This window comes from Poecile atricapillus, chromosome 20 (assembly GCF_030490865.1).
Source record: "Poecile atricapillus isolate bPoeAtr1 chromosome 20, bPoeAtr1.hap1, whole genome shotgun sequence".
Classification (NCBI taxonomy): Eukaryota; Metazoa; Chordata; class Aves; order Passeriformes; family Paridae; genus Poecile; species Poecile atricapillus.
The window spans coordinates 3,913,221-3,927,176 of record NC_081268.1 but is presented as its reverse complement, the minus strand read 5'-3'; the positions used below and the strand labels follow the sequence as shown (position 1 = coordinate 3,927,176).

Here is a 13,956-nt window from a genome sequence, read left to right as displayed (position 1 = left end):
TTAGTGGGAAGGTTGGAGCAGCTCTTTGGATGCTGGGCTCAAGGCAGGTGGCAGGAATGCTCCCAGCTGACATCTGGGAGCTCAGCACAGCTCCGGTGTCAGCGCAGCTGAGAGCAGAGGAGGTGAGAAGCCCCAGCCACCTGCAGCTCAGTTAATAAATATTTATTTGAAGGTGACAAACACTCTCCTGCATGAAGCCAAGTGAACAGAAGGAGGATTGCGGGAGAGTGACGGGGTGTGCTTTTTTTGGGGGGGGTTTACCATGAGGATGTCGAAAGGAGCAGCTGATGAACCAAAGGATGTTGAAATCCACATTCATTTCCCTGACGCGGCTGCCTGACGTCAAGGCAGGCAGGAAACGTCCCCCTTGGCAAGAGAGGGCTTGGCACAAAGAACCCTCACCCGTGGGGACGGTGGGAAAGTGCCTGGGGGCTGGTAAGATGTGATGAGAAGAATCAGGAGCCAGGAGGATGCCAGGTCAGGTATAAATAACCAAAGGGCTGAAGTTTAATTGTTCCCTTAAAAAGGAGAAGTGAAGGGAAGGGAGCAGCCAGGGTGAAGGGTGCTGTCACCTCACTGGGACTTGGGGCTCTGGTGGGTGGCTTCATGGTGCTGGGAGCGGGGACTGGCTGGATGCTTCGGGCACTAACCCTGGGGAAATGGGAAAAGCGGCTTCTGTTTCTCTCCTGGCCCATCTGTGTGTGGTCAGGGGAAGGGAAACTTCCTGGATTGAGGCTTTGGAGCTCTATATCAGACCAGTGTTCAGCAGTCCAGTGTGAGCTCTGGGCATCGGGGCTGCTGTGTGCTGTTGGCAGCTGGGACAAGCCCATCTCCTGTGGCTGTGCCATCCATCCCTGCCCTGAAGCTGCTGCTGGGCCCTGGGCTGCAGCGTGTCCCTGCAGCTGCAGAGAGGGCCAGGACGAGTTGTGCAGCTCCGTGCCGGTGACTCACCGTCCTCTGGCGTCGCAGGAAGCGGCTGCTGCCACGCTGATGTGTGTGGGCAGCAGGGCAGTGCCCTGCCACATCCTGCAGCAGCTCAGCTCCATGCCAGGCTGGAGCAGGAGCCTGGGATGGGGCAGGATGTGGGCGTCAAACCTGCTTGGTGCATGGCAAGGCACGTGCTCCCAGCTCAGGATCTGCTCTGTGGCACATTGGGATGCTGCTCCTGGCATGGACACAACCACCAACGGGTTTTGGTCTCGGTTTTGTTTGTGCCAGGAGGTTTTCTTGCAGGATCTTCCCTGGGCCTCCACACTTAGGAGATCTGCAGGCACCAGCCTTGTCAAGCTGAAGGTTTGAGGAGAGCTCTCCTGGATGCTCTTGTGCATCCTTGCACTCCGTGCTGGCATGGGACCTGCACTGTCCCCACTGCGCCTTGCTCATCTTACTGTGTGGAAATGGGTTCAGCAAAGCCAAACCTCAGGAAACTCCATGCCCTGGCACTGGAGGAGGCTTTACCCCTCCCAGGAGCTGGGGTGTGAAGCTGCCAGGCCCTGTGTGAATAGAGAGGCTGTTGAGCTGCCCCACTGTCCTGTGGGGACGTGGGGTGGCAGTGGCAGAGCTGGCAGCGATGGAGCAGCAGGACCTGGGAGATTAATAATGGAAGCGCTGGCATCCGTTTTAGATTAGCGAGAGAAAGCTCGGTGCCCATCTCGCCCAGCATGTAACTTTAATGCCGAGATAATGAGCAATGATATTTATTTGTAAGAGATCTGGAGATATCGCTGCCCAGGGAGCAGCCAGGAGCTGTCAGAGCCCTCTGAAGCCCCACTGTGGCTGCCTCCAGCTGTAACCCAAGCGCTCCCCTCCACCCAGCTCACTTTTCACGCTCCAGCTCCATTCACCAAGCGGGACACGTGGGCTTGTGGGGAGCCCTGGCTAAGATTTGCTGAAGCTGCTCGTGATTTGGGGTCTCGTGGTGAGGAGATGTTGGTCTTGCAGGAGGGGTTAGGAACAGCCCCTGGCACCTGCAGCTCAAGCTGCCAGGACAGGGTTTAAGCACATCTCAGTGCCTGCTCCCCTCACTGTCCCTTGGAGCATCGGGATGTGCCCAGGGGGGATGTGGGATGATTTTTCATCGGCTGAGCTGGAGAGGAGAGGGTGGTGTGGAGAGCCTGTGAGCAGGTGCTTTCCTCCACTGAGCCACTGAGATTCTGGGGCTGTTCTGAAGAGTTTGGGAGCAGACAGCCACTTGCCTCCTCCTGGCTGGGTCCACGGGGATGTTCAGGGCAGTGACATGTTGTGCTCCGGGGATGCAGTTGTGTCTTGTGGGTGTTTGGGCTCCCTCAGACATCCCCCAGGTCGGGAACAGGGTTGTTCCTGCTTCCCTGTGCCAGCGTGGGTTGGTCCAGGAGGGCTGAAGGATGCCCAAGGTGCTGTTGTGTAACTGGCCAGCAGACAGGCTTAGGCCGCCTCTGGCAGGTGGGTGTCCCTTCCTTATTAAGCCATCCCCGGTGTAATTAGTGGGTTAAAGCCTGATGAGATAATGCTCCATTATTTTTGTGCTATTGGGGGATTAGGAGCAGCGGGATTTCTCAGCGGCTTTATCTCCGCTCGGCTCCTGCGCTGCACCACACGGTACCAGGTGGGTAAAGAGCACCTGGGCACTCCCAGCACCGGGCATCCCCATTCCGGGCTGCAGCCATGGGGAGCCCTGGGGGCTGCTGCTGCTGCAGAGGCTGTGCTGGCAGGGATCTCCTGCGAGTGCTGGGACAGCCCCATCCATCCCAGCGCTCCCGGCTGCGTGCCAGCCGAGCGAGGAGGTGACACTTCCAAATAAACAGGGAGAGGTGGGTGGTGCGCGCCGGGGCAGGAGCCGAGGGCATCCCGGGGGGCTCCTCCCGTGATTTATGGCTGGTTCAGGGCAGAGCTGTCGGCTCGGCCTCTGGAAGCTCTTTGCTGTCACGCTGGCGTGGGGGCCGCAAGGACAAACACGCCCCGTGTGTCACTGCGGTGACACGAGCGGCTCCCGGGCTACCCCCGCCCTTCCCGGGAGCCCGGCCAGGGACACCCTCAGGATGCTGATGGAGCTGGCGTTCAGCCCTCCGAGAGTCCCAGGGATGCTCCGGTGAAGGAGTTGGGTGGCTGGAAAGCAGGAATGGAGGAAAATGTGTTTAATGAAACAGGGCCTGGCTCGGTGGGGCTCCCCTCCTCTGCCAGCCCCGGAGCTGCAGGGATGGAGCTGGCATTGGAGCGGGAAGCAGGCGGTCTGGACGCGGGCCAGGCTGTGCACTTGATCCAAACACAGCTGGAGCTGATCTGATGAAGTGAGAGGTTAAGAAGAGAGCATCTGTTATCTAAAGGGGACACACAGAGGGAAACTGTAAGCTCTTTATTCCCCCCATCCCACCCCCTCTGTTCAGTGCATCATCTCTGACTTTATTTCTTTGATTTATTAAGGAAGCCTGCGCTTCCGGGGCTGTAATTAAGTGCCACTGTGTGAGCTTTTGATAGTGCGTGAATGATATAATGGCTCGCGCGGTTGCCGTCTGCTCAAGTGCTTTAGGAGCGAGATAAGGAGAGCAGGGATCCCTTCTGCCCATCGGGGACAGGGCTCAGTCACTGGGGGGTGACAGAGGAAGCAGGGAAGGATGTGGGAAGCACTCAGCATCGTGGTGGGAGCACGGTTCAGGAGGGCATCCCTGACCCAGGCTGGGAAGGGAGTTCACATCCCCTTGTAAAAGTCCATCAGAGCATCGTGGCAGCTGCTGGAGGCTGAGCCAGGTGTGTCCCCTGCCACATGTCCTTGTTCCCTCAGGGCCGTGCTGGAGGTGGAGAGGGCACCATGGACCCTCAGCCAGCCCCGGCTGCTCCACGGTGCCATCCCAGGGCTGTTTTTAGGGCAGGACATCCCTAAATGTCCTCGAGGAGCAGTTGGTGTCAGCATCCTCAGCGTCCTGCAGGTTTCGCTCTGCTGCCGGAGGAGTTTGCTGGCAGAGCCTTGGTGTGGAGCCAGAGGCTGGGGAGTTCTGCCTGGGAGCAGCTCCTCCAGCCTCTGGAAAAGGGCCAGTGCTCGCAGGCACACGAAGCTGGAGGTGCCATGAGGGATTCAGTGGGGCTGTGTCACCTTGTCACCCTCCCCTCCCTGCCAGGTGTCCCCTGCAAGGTGAGGCTCCCAGGCAGGGTGGCATTTCCAGGCAGACGTGCAGTGTTACTGTGGTGCCAAGGGAAGGGTCTGTTCCCATTCCCACCTGGCACAAGGGCTCTGGTCCTGGTGTCCCTGTCCCTGTCGGTGTCCCAGGCCGTGCTGGGACCTGGCAGTCTCGGCTGATGTCTCTGGCTGTCCCCCAGGGCTCAGTTCTATTCCCAGGATGTCTGCTGAGCCTCCCTCTGTGCCCAGCAGCCCCCAGCACCCCCCTCACCCACGCCTGGGCTTCAGACAGATACAGATTTCTTTTTCTTGTAAGGAACATTTTTGATACATAAGCAGGATTATTTCCGTGGATTGGCCAGGGGCCACAGGAGGAGGGAGCTTGGAGCCTGGAGAAGATTTCGGCTCCTGGCTGAGAAGGGGAGGAAGAGGAGGAGGAGGAAAGGATAAAAAAGTCCAACCCTACATGTAAATAAGCTTAAAAATAAAATAGTGACAGAGATTATTTGCTGCTTAATGAACTAAAATGTCCAACCTCCCACCAAGCAGCGACATTGTTTATAAAACTACAGAAAGGGCTTTATTTTAATGGGCAGTAAATCCCATTCATCCCCAGGCCTGGCAGTGCGGAGTGTGCAGGATGAATAGGCTGGCGCTGGCCACAGCCTGCTCGCTCCCATGGCTTCTCCAAGGGGTGTTTTCTCCCCCTTTCCCCATATTTGCTGTTTTCCTCCTTTCCTCCTCTCTCCTAATCCCCAACACCGTGATAAGGGGGTTATCTGGCCAGGAAGAGAGGAGGAATCTGTCCCTGTGCCTCGGCATGTCACATCCGCTCGCGTTTGTTTATTCATTTGAAAAACGCTCCCCCCTCCCCATTCTGTCCCTGGGTGGCAGCTGGAGAGTGGCCTGAGATAATCACAGCCTTATTTTTTATTAAATAAAGCCTCCTGTAGCCTGCAGGCAGATTTTGTCCAGTTGCCCCCATCCTGTGCTGCTTAGTCTGCAAACAGGGAGTGATGGTCCTTGGAGCAGAACCCCGGTCCTACAGCTGATCCCACTGAGGATCCCTCTTGCAGGGAAAACGGTGGTTTTGGTGTGGGGACAGCCCCACTGAATGTGGCACTGGGGCAGGGAGGACCTCAGGCAGCAGCCAAGCAGTTGTAGGCAGGAAATGCAGATCAATATTCTGCCCTAGGCAGAGGATTGTGGAAAATAAATACGTGGTCAAGGCATCCATGGAAATGAGAGTATCTGAGATAGGGGTGAGGTTTGGGTTAAAAAATGATGGCAATTATTTCTCCAGGTTTGGAGCTGGTCAGGCCTTGCAGGACACTTGGGAAGCAGGTTGGTAAATGTGGATTGAGGGATCTTGAGCCACTGGGAAAAGTTGGGAGCTGGTACTCACCGTAGGAGAGGGAGCATGGTCAGGTCAGGTGGGAATTGCAGACATGCCTGACTTCCCCAGCACCTCAAAAAACTCCTGGCCATAACTCATAGGGTGATGTACTCCTAGGGCAAGGAAGAAAATAGTAAGTTATCTATTCCTGCTTGAGTTTAATATCCATAATCTGCCATTAATCAAACCAGGGCTGTAAGATCCTTACTGAGGCCTAATCAGTGCATAATGGATTATCTACAGGAACTAATAAAAGGTAATTATCTATGCTTTGCAAGTTCCAATTACTGTACTTATATGATCAATTAATTCTTGTAACAGTTTCCCAGGTGCAATTTGTGTGACAACATGAGGCTGACTGCAGGCAGAGGCTCAGGGCCTGCCTGGCTGCAGGGATGCCAGCAGGGATGCAGGGAGCAGCGGGTGCTGCCAGCAGGAATTCTGCCTGGGATGGCTTGAAGCTCAAGAAGAAAAGATTTAGTGGAGATATTAGGAAGGAATTCTTTACTCAGAGGTTGGGCACAGGGTGCCCAGAGCAGCTGTGGCTGCCCCTGGATCCCTGGAAGTGTGCTAAGCCAGGCTGGATGAGGCTTGGAGCAAGCTGGGATAGTGGAAGGTGTTCCCTGCCCATGGAGGAGGTGGGACTGGATGAACTTTTAAGTTCCTTTCCACCTCAAACCAGATCCTGTGCTGGGGAGGGCAGCAGATGCTGGTGGCAGGGATGTCACCCTGCCAGCACAGCCACCCCAGCACATCCCAGTTCCTGCCCTGGGAAAAGCCAGCTCCATGCAGGGAGCTGAGGGGCTGTTCTTGGTGGGCTTTCAGCCGTGCAGGGTGGTCCTGGCCCAGCCAAAGCCCCTCTGGCCGGGGCCGTTCCCTGCCTGGAGCGGGAGCCGAGCGCGGGTTCAGCGGCCGCTGGGCCCCATCGGTCACTGCACGGCCCCGGGGACATTGCCCCGAGCTCAGCATCACCTCGGGGACCCCCAGTGCTCCCTTCCCATGCCCCCAGCACAGCCACAGAGCCAGCTGGCTCCACTCATCTCCTGCTGCCTGGCCTCGGCTCCCTCTCTGCCTTGCAGAGTCAGTGGAGGGTCTTAAAGGAGGAGGAAATATTCCAGCAATGTCTGTGCAGTGTTAGGGACGGCTTAAAATTACAATAAATTTGAGACACTTTATGTGTCCACTCGGGGCCCAGCATTGTTGTGGGTAATTTGAAGCAGATTGAGGCAAATGGCAGATCTGAGGGTTCTTGCAGGACCTGGCATGGAGGAGGAGAGGTACTGGGGAATGAAGGAAAACACCATTCCTGTGATGCTGGGAGGAGCCCCGGAGCCAAATCCTCCCAGGCTGACCCTGGACACCTCCTCACGGTGCTGCAGCCCTGACTCATGATTCAGCCTCTGCTTTTCCTTCTCTTTTTGGGGGATTTATTGGATATTCTGGAGCTCAGCAATCCAATGTCACCTTTTGGTGTCCTGCAGGGTCAGGGTAGGTTTTGGGCTCACTCGGATTTGGGGTCCTAGAGCCAGGTCCTGCCCCTAAGGTGGCCTTGCTGGGACATGGGCATGTGTCACTTCATCCTTATCCTATTGAACCAAATCTTTATTGGGAACACAGGCCTAAGGGTGTTTGGGAAGGTGCTGGATGGGTTTAATGAAGTTCTCTCAAGATTTCTTGTAAATCTCTTTGGTTTGATTTCAGCCTTTGCAGAAATTCATATCACTGCAAAGGAGCAGAAACAAGAAATTGTTTCAATACAAAGCTTGTTTTTTTTAAATAAAGCAGCTGTCGACATGGGATCTTTTGAGAATTTCCATTGTTACTCCCCCCAAACATGAAATTAATTCATCTGTGTAAGTCCTTTTTCTGGGAACAGCCCTGGTTTCATTGACATTTTTGGTTAACACAGAAAATAACCAAACCCACAAAAAAAAAAAAAAAAAAAAAAAAAAAAAAAAAAAAAGGAAAAAACAACCTCCCAAAGCCTTTCTACTTAAAAAGAGAAACTTCCCTCCCAGCTCTGCCAGTGCCCAGGATACAACCAGTGCTTTGTTCCCAGCATGGGTGATGCTCCCAGCTTGCTCCAGGCTGTTCTGCTGGATGGGGCCGGAGGGGAAAGGATGTTTCCCTCTCCCTGCTCCCACACCAGCTCTGGGACACGATGGTTTTTAGGGGAGGATGTCTCCAAGGTGGCCAGAATTTCCTGTCTTGGTGTGAGTTGGGGGTTTTGGGCATTCCTGGAGCTTTGGATGGGGATGGGGGAGCTGTGGGATGGGGAGGTGGATGCAGGCAGGTGAGGCTTTGTGTCCCCATCACCTCAGGGAACCCATGGGGCACTGAAATCCCAGACCTGAGGAGAGAGACCAGCTCCCAGTGCAGCCCCCTCCTCTCCTCTTGGCTGCAGGACTGTCCCCAGCTCTGTGCTGGCGTTCTGCACCAATCCTTCCCCTCTGCTGGCTCCTGGCACAGTCCACTGCTCCCTTTGGTTTGGTTTTCCAAGCCTTGGCCACATGTCCAGCCCTGCCCAGTGGGGAGGGAACGCTCTCCGTGCTGCTGGGGATGCTCCCACATGCAGCCCTCAGCCCCAGCCTATTCCACAGCTGCTTTTCTCTCCTTTTCTTTCTTTTGTTTCATTCCTCTTATTTTTTCCCCTTTCCCCAAGCAAGCCACCACAGGCTCCTTCAGACATTCCCCTGCAAACTATTCTTCCACTCCCATGGCCCCATCCCAAACTTCTGCTTTCTTGTCTTGGCTGGGTGTCTGGGCTGTAGGGACCAAGTCTGGGCACGCCAGATCCCCTTCAGTCCCATTTCATACCTTTGATTCCAGCTTTCCAGCCCCCCTGTGCAGACGTGACTCGCTGCCCGTGGATGTGCCCACGTGGTGCTGTGAGTGCAGTGGGTTTGGAGCTCAACAAGCACCCTCTGGCTGATTTACACCTTCCTGGGACGGCTCATCTTGTGCTGGATTCCAAAATGAGCTTGACAGCGAGGGCGCAGAGCCGGGCAGGTGATGCTGGCCAGGGGGCTCAGGCTCCTGACGCAGGTGCTGCGCTCATCCGCGGGTTCCTGAGAGCAGGAGGGCAGGGATGCCATGGCCCAGCCTGCAGCTACACACCCCCAAATTCCCTGCTGGGTAACTGGTCACAGCGAGGGCACTTGGGTGCATTAATTTCATACCTCACATTGCACTGATCCCAGGTGTTGTTTGATAAAAAACCCATCACCCCACTCTGCCAGGATTTGTGAAGTGTGGTTTCACGGGGTCTGGGGAAAGCTGCTGGCTCTGGCAGGTGTCGAGTGTGAGCAGTGCAGATCACGCTGGGAAATGCCACCCTGGGTGACAGGGAATCACTGCTCAGAGCTGCTTGGCAGTGGGAAAGGCTGACAACTGTTTGTCAGGATTAGGAAGCGCGTGGCTTGGCCAAGCCTGGCTTAGCAAGGGCCGATGCAGATAGGCACGTGTTCCAGACCAAATTTGTGTTTGTTTGCTCGCTTTGTTTTAATTTGAAACTGAACCCTCTTCCCTGTGGTTGGATCCTCCCAGCTAAACAAGCTTTAGCACAGGGAAGTTGCTCAAGGAAGGGAAGGGATGCTGGATGAGGCCTGAAGTGAGAGCAACCACTGTTACCACAAACACTTCCCAACCTCTGGGAACAAAACCATTGGGGGTTTTTGCTCTGTCCTCTCCATTCATCCCCTTTTCCAGTGCATGATTTCCTAAGCCAACATTGCTGTTTTTATTATCCCTGCTCATTGTTTAAATAACACCAGAGGTGTACACAGTGTTTTTCAAACCCTGGGGAAGAAAAGGACCTTTCTCACAGGGGATATTGTGCTAATTTAGGTGATTGTGGTAGAAATAATTAAGGCTGAGAAGGGTGGGAAGCACCACAGAGTGGTGTCAGAGCAGAGGGGTGGCCTGGAGCAAGGTCCTTGTGCCATCTTTCACCTGGGAATAGGAATTCTGAGCTTTAGGAATGTGGGTGATGGGAGAGGCATTGTCTCCCTCAGACACAGCTCTTGTGCCAAGGGCTTCCAAAAGGAGAGGGAAAAACAATCCCAGACTTGTGGCACCCGGTAATGCACTGACCCAATTGTGCACTGCTGTGTAAGGGGAGAGAAATTCCTTCCTGACCCTTGGGCTCATCAGCCCATGCCCTGAAGCATGAGATTTGATTTTCTTTATCTGGCTTTCCGTAATTGCAGATGTCGTGGTCGGTGCTCCCCGTATCCCACCCCTCGCAAGCAGCATCTGCTGCCTTTAACTCAATGGACCTTCTCCTCTGGGAGTTCCATCCCAAGGCTTTGCTGGGAAGTGCCTGGAAGGAGGGAAGGATTGCTGGTTCCATCATCCTTCCCAGCACTGGGGGTTTTCCCAGGCTGGTGGCTCAGCTGGGGAGGGCAGGTGTCCTCACTGCCACAGATAAAGTACTGAACCTTCGGGATTTCTGTGGGTGCCCTGCCAGAGCCCATCCCAAAGGAGTTAAAGGCTCTTGCCCCTTCCAGCCTGGGAAATGGAATTAGTCACAGCCCTCAGGAGAAGTGCTGGCCAGGTTATAAAAATGACAAATGAGCAGAAATCAGTAATGAAGTTAGTGTTTTCTGGGAATGCTGGGCACGAGCAGAAAAACACATCAACACAGGTGGCAGGTGCTGGGATGGGCTGCCCTGTCCCTTTCTCCTCCCCATCATCTTTGGGTCTCCCTGGCACCATCCACAGTGGGATGGTTCTGCACACCAGCACCTCCCTGGGATTTTTGGTTCATCTGGGAGCGGAGTTTGTGTGATCCCAGCTCCCTCTGGGTGCTCCTTCAGCGCCAGGCAGCTCCAGGATATGGGAAATTGGGGATTCCAAGCGGTGCCCCCAGGGAAGCTGAGTTTCTGCTTAATCTTCAGGATACAGGGTAGCATTCTCACAGCAGAGAAGGGAGCATTGGAGGCCACGTTTCCTTTTCCAAAGGGACTCGGGCATGTCTGGAAAGGAAACGGCTGCCTAATTAGATGGCTTGAAAATCTTTACCACCGCTCGTTACAAATACATTCATCATCCCCTATTGAAAGAACCACGCTGCAAAAATGACATTATTATGATTATTATTATTTATAGTGTAGATATGAATGAGCTTAATCCCTTCCTAGCCTGGGCTGGGTTCAGAAAGCGACCCAACATCCCAATGCTGCTTCTTGGCCCTGGGATCACTTGGGTTCTGTGCAGCCATAAACCTAATTTGGGATGTCTTGGGAATTTGCAGCAGTGCTTGAAGGTGGGCAGCTTTAAAACCTGTAAGAGAGGGGAAAAGAGTAGCCCAGGGGTGTAAATAAGAGGTGGGAGTGAGGGTGGTGATACCTGGCAGAGGTCAGTGCAGGGGAGGGAGGAAGGCTGGGGGGAAGAAGGGGAAGGCTGGGGTGACAAGGGACTGAACTGTTCCAGGGGAGCAGGAGGTGTCTGCACAGCATTCCAGGGTTGGTGGCTTTCCCAGGGTATTAACATATTTCTCTAATTAATATAAACTTCCTTAATCAGCCCTGGATGCTGGTTGACCTGGCTGGGTGTCCCACTCCCTCCTTTGGGATGTGGTTTCTCTTGGAGGCAATGCCCGGTGCCTGGAGCTCTGTCACAGCCATGAAGAGCCTCAGGGATGGGTGGCAAAATGTGGATTTTGATCCATTGCGGTTCTTCCCCGCCTTCGGGAGCCTGGGTGACACCCAGACCTCGAGGAGTGGCTGGAGAGCAAGGGGTTAATGGAGGCTGAAGGGGATGGATACCTGGGAAGAACTCCAGTTCTTCCAAGGAAATCAGTGATCTGGGATACTCACACTGCTTATTTTCAAGGCATTGTCTCCATCACCATTTTCCAGTTGGAATTAGTGGGGCCAGTTGGACAAAGTGGGCTCAAAGCAGAAGCTCCGACTCCAAACACCTCAAGAACTCCTCAAACGTAAAAAATCCCAGAGCAAACCAATCCCACCCCTCACTGCCTGGATGGAGCAAAGCAGTGCTGGGGGGTGAAGGATTTTCACCCCTTCTTTGCCATCATCTGGGCAGGGAAAATGTGTGCAGTGTCCTGCTGGGATGGGATGGCCCTCAGGAGCACCATGGCTGGGATCTCTTGCTCCCACAGGGAGCTGCTGGCACCTGCCTGAGGCACAATTCCATGGGCCTGAGGCACAATTCCATGTGCTGAGGCACAATTCCATGTGCTGAGGCACAATTCCATGTCCTGTGGCACAATTCCATGTGCCTGAGGCACAATTCCATGTGCTGAGGCACAATTCCATGTGCCTGAGGCACAATTCCATGTCCTGTGGAACAATTCCATGTGCCTGAGGCACAATTCCATGGGCCTGAGGCACAATTCCATGTGCTGAGGCGCAATTCCATGTGCCTGAGGCACAATTCCATGTGCTGAGGCACAATTCCATGGGCCTGAGGCACAATTCCATGGGCCTGAGGCACAATTCCATGTGCTGTGGCACAATTCCATGTGCTGAGGCACAATTCCATGGGCCTGAGGCACAATTCCATGTGCTGTGGCACAATTCCATGTGCTGTGGCACAATTCCTTGTCCTGTGGCACAATTCCGTGGGCCTGAGGCACAATTCCATGTGCCTGAGGCACAATTCCATGTCCCTGAGGCACAATTCCATGTGCTGTGGCACGTCCAGGCTCTTCCACAGCCACACATCCTTCGGAGCCGCACCGGTGTGAGGCAACCTCCCCGCCTCAGGTCCCTGCCAGTGCCGAGAGCTCTGCCCCATGCTGGTGGCACTGGTCCATCCCCCAGGCTGCTGAGGTGGCTCCCAGTCCTGGTTAATGGTTTGCCGGGGAATGCTGCCGGGGTGGATCCAGATCCTTGAATTCCTGGCTCCTGTGGACACGCTGCGGTGCGCTCGGCTGTCGCGCTCTCGCCCGGAGCTGCTGCACCGAATGTTTTGCAACAGAAAACCCCAAACCACATGAAAGCAGCCAAGTTTCATATTTCATTGTAACCCCAAATTCAGGTTTGCCAGGAGTTTCAGTAGTTTTACGAACCTTTCCCATGAACCTGCAGTGAAAGCTGTCGTTGAGCCCGGTTTTGATGCAAACCCAGGTGCGACTCGTGTCGTGTTTGAGGTTTGTGCAGATGTGAAATCCGAAGGGTTTTGAGAGGAAGGAAGGAGGGAACCCAAACACACGTCAGGGCAGTGCTTGCAGGGAACCATGTGCACATCTGGGGCCAAGCTGTCATTCCTTGGGGACCCAGGAGTGTGGCACCCATATTCTCTACACTGAGGGATGCTCTTGGGGATGCTTTGAACCAGCTTGGCAGCATCACCCCCAAAACAGCTGCTAGAATTTGGTAAGTGCTGGTGCTCTGAGCATCCTGGCTCTGGGGAGTGACCCAAGGACCTTGTGGCAGCTTACCCCAGTGTCTGCCACCTCTGGGGCTGCTTTGGAGTGGCTGTGGGTTTGCTCGAGGGAAAACCCAGAAAAACCCAGAGAAACCCAGAGAAACCCAGCAGCTCCAAAAAACAAACGTCTGGGTGGGGATGGGGCTCCCTCTGAAGCACGCCTGGCACACACCCAGCCCTGCCTCTGGATTCTGTGTGTTATTGGATCCACCCGCGGATCGCTTTTTCGGCAGCGCCGGCTTTCCTTTCTCCAGCAATTTCCTGAAATAACGTTAGGGAAATGTGAAAATCTTGAACTTTTGAACCTCCCCGGAGGACGGCAGGAGGAGGGGACGCCCGCCTCCTCCCTGACGTTTATTTTGGCTACAGGGCCTGGGGATGGGGAGGAGGGGGCTCTGCAGGCTGCAGAGGAGCCGGAGCAGCGCTGCCCCTTATTAATTAATGACTTTCTCATCAGTGGGTCATGGAGGCAAGGAAGGCAGAGGAAGTTTTCTTTTGCTGGCAGATGCTGGGGAGAAGGGGAGTGCCTGGGCTGGGTGGCGAGGGCAGGGGGTGACACTCGGGGTGATGGATGGGGACGCAGGATTTTCGCCGGGCTCTGGACACGGGCAGCTCGCACCAGAGAGGAGCAGAGAAGGGAAGGGGGATAGGCTGTGCCTGGAAAGTACTTTTCCCTCTGATGAACTTCAGAGGAGTATAAATCACTGCCAGGCTGCAGCTGCGGAGCATGTGATGCTGGCAAATTAATGGGCCTTCGGAAAAGCGGCCATCACATTCCCCTCCGGCCTCTTAAAGGCACCGCCGGCCTCTCCTGGGCTGGGAACAGGGAACTGGGGGGTCAGGGCTGGGCTGGGGGAGCCTCGTGGTCCAGCTGAACCCTGAGTGAGATGGGTGTGCCCATGGGGCTGATCCCTGTGATGCTCCCCATGCTGCACAGCTCCCCATGGTGCACTCAATCCATGGTGGAACTCAATCCTCAATCCATGGTGGAGCTCAATCCACAATCCGTGGTGGAACTCAATCCACAATCCATGGTGGAACTCAATCCTCAATCCATGGTGGAGCTCAATCCACA

General features: G+C 54.9%; 1 protein-coding gene across 2 annotated transcripts in view; it reads left to right on the top strand.

Annotated features, from left to right (window-relative positions):
• RXRA (retinoid X receptor alpha) overlaps window positions 1-13,956 on the top strand; it is a 98,420-nt gene that overhangs the window by 42,032 nt on the left and 42,432 nt on the right. The window contains exon 1 of one of the 2 annotated variants that reach the window (XM_058853629.1): window positions 455-477. The exons of the other annotated variant lie outside the window; for it this stretch is intronic. Coding sequence (XP_058709612.1) covers window positions 471-477 — 7 coding nt within the window. The 5' untranslated portion in view covers window positions 455-470. Of the gene's footprint in view, window positions 1-454; window positions 478-13,956 lie in introns of those variants that run through there. 2 annotated transcript variants of the gene reach the window in all.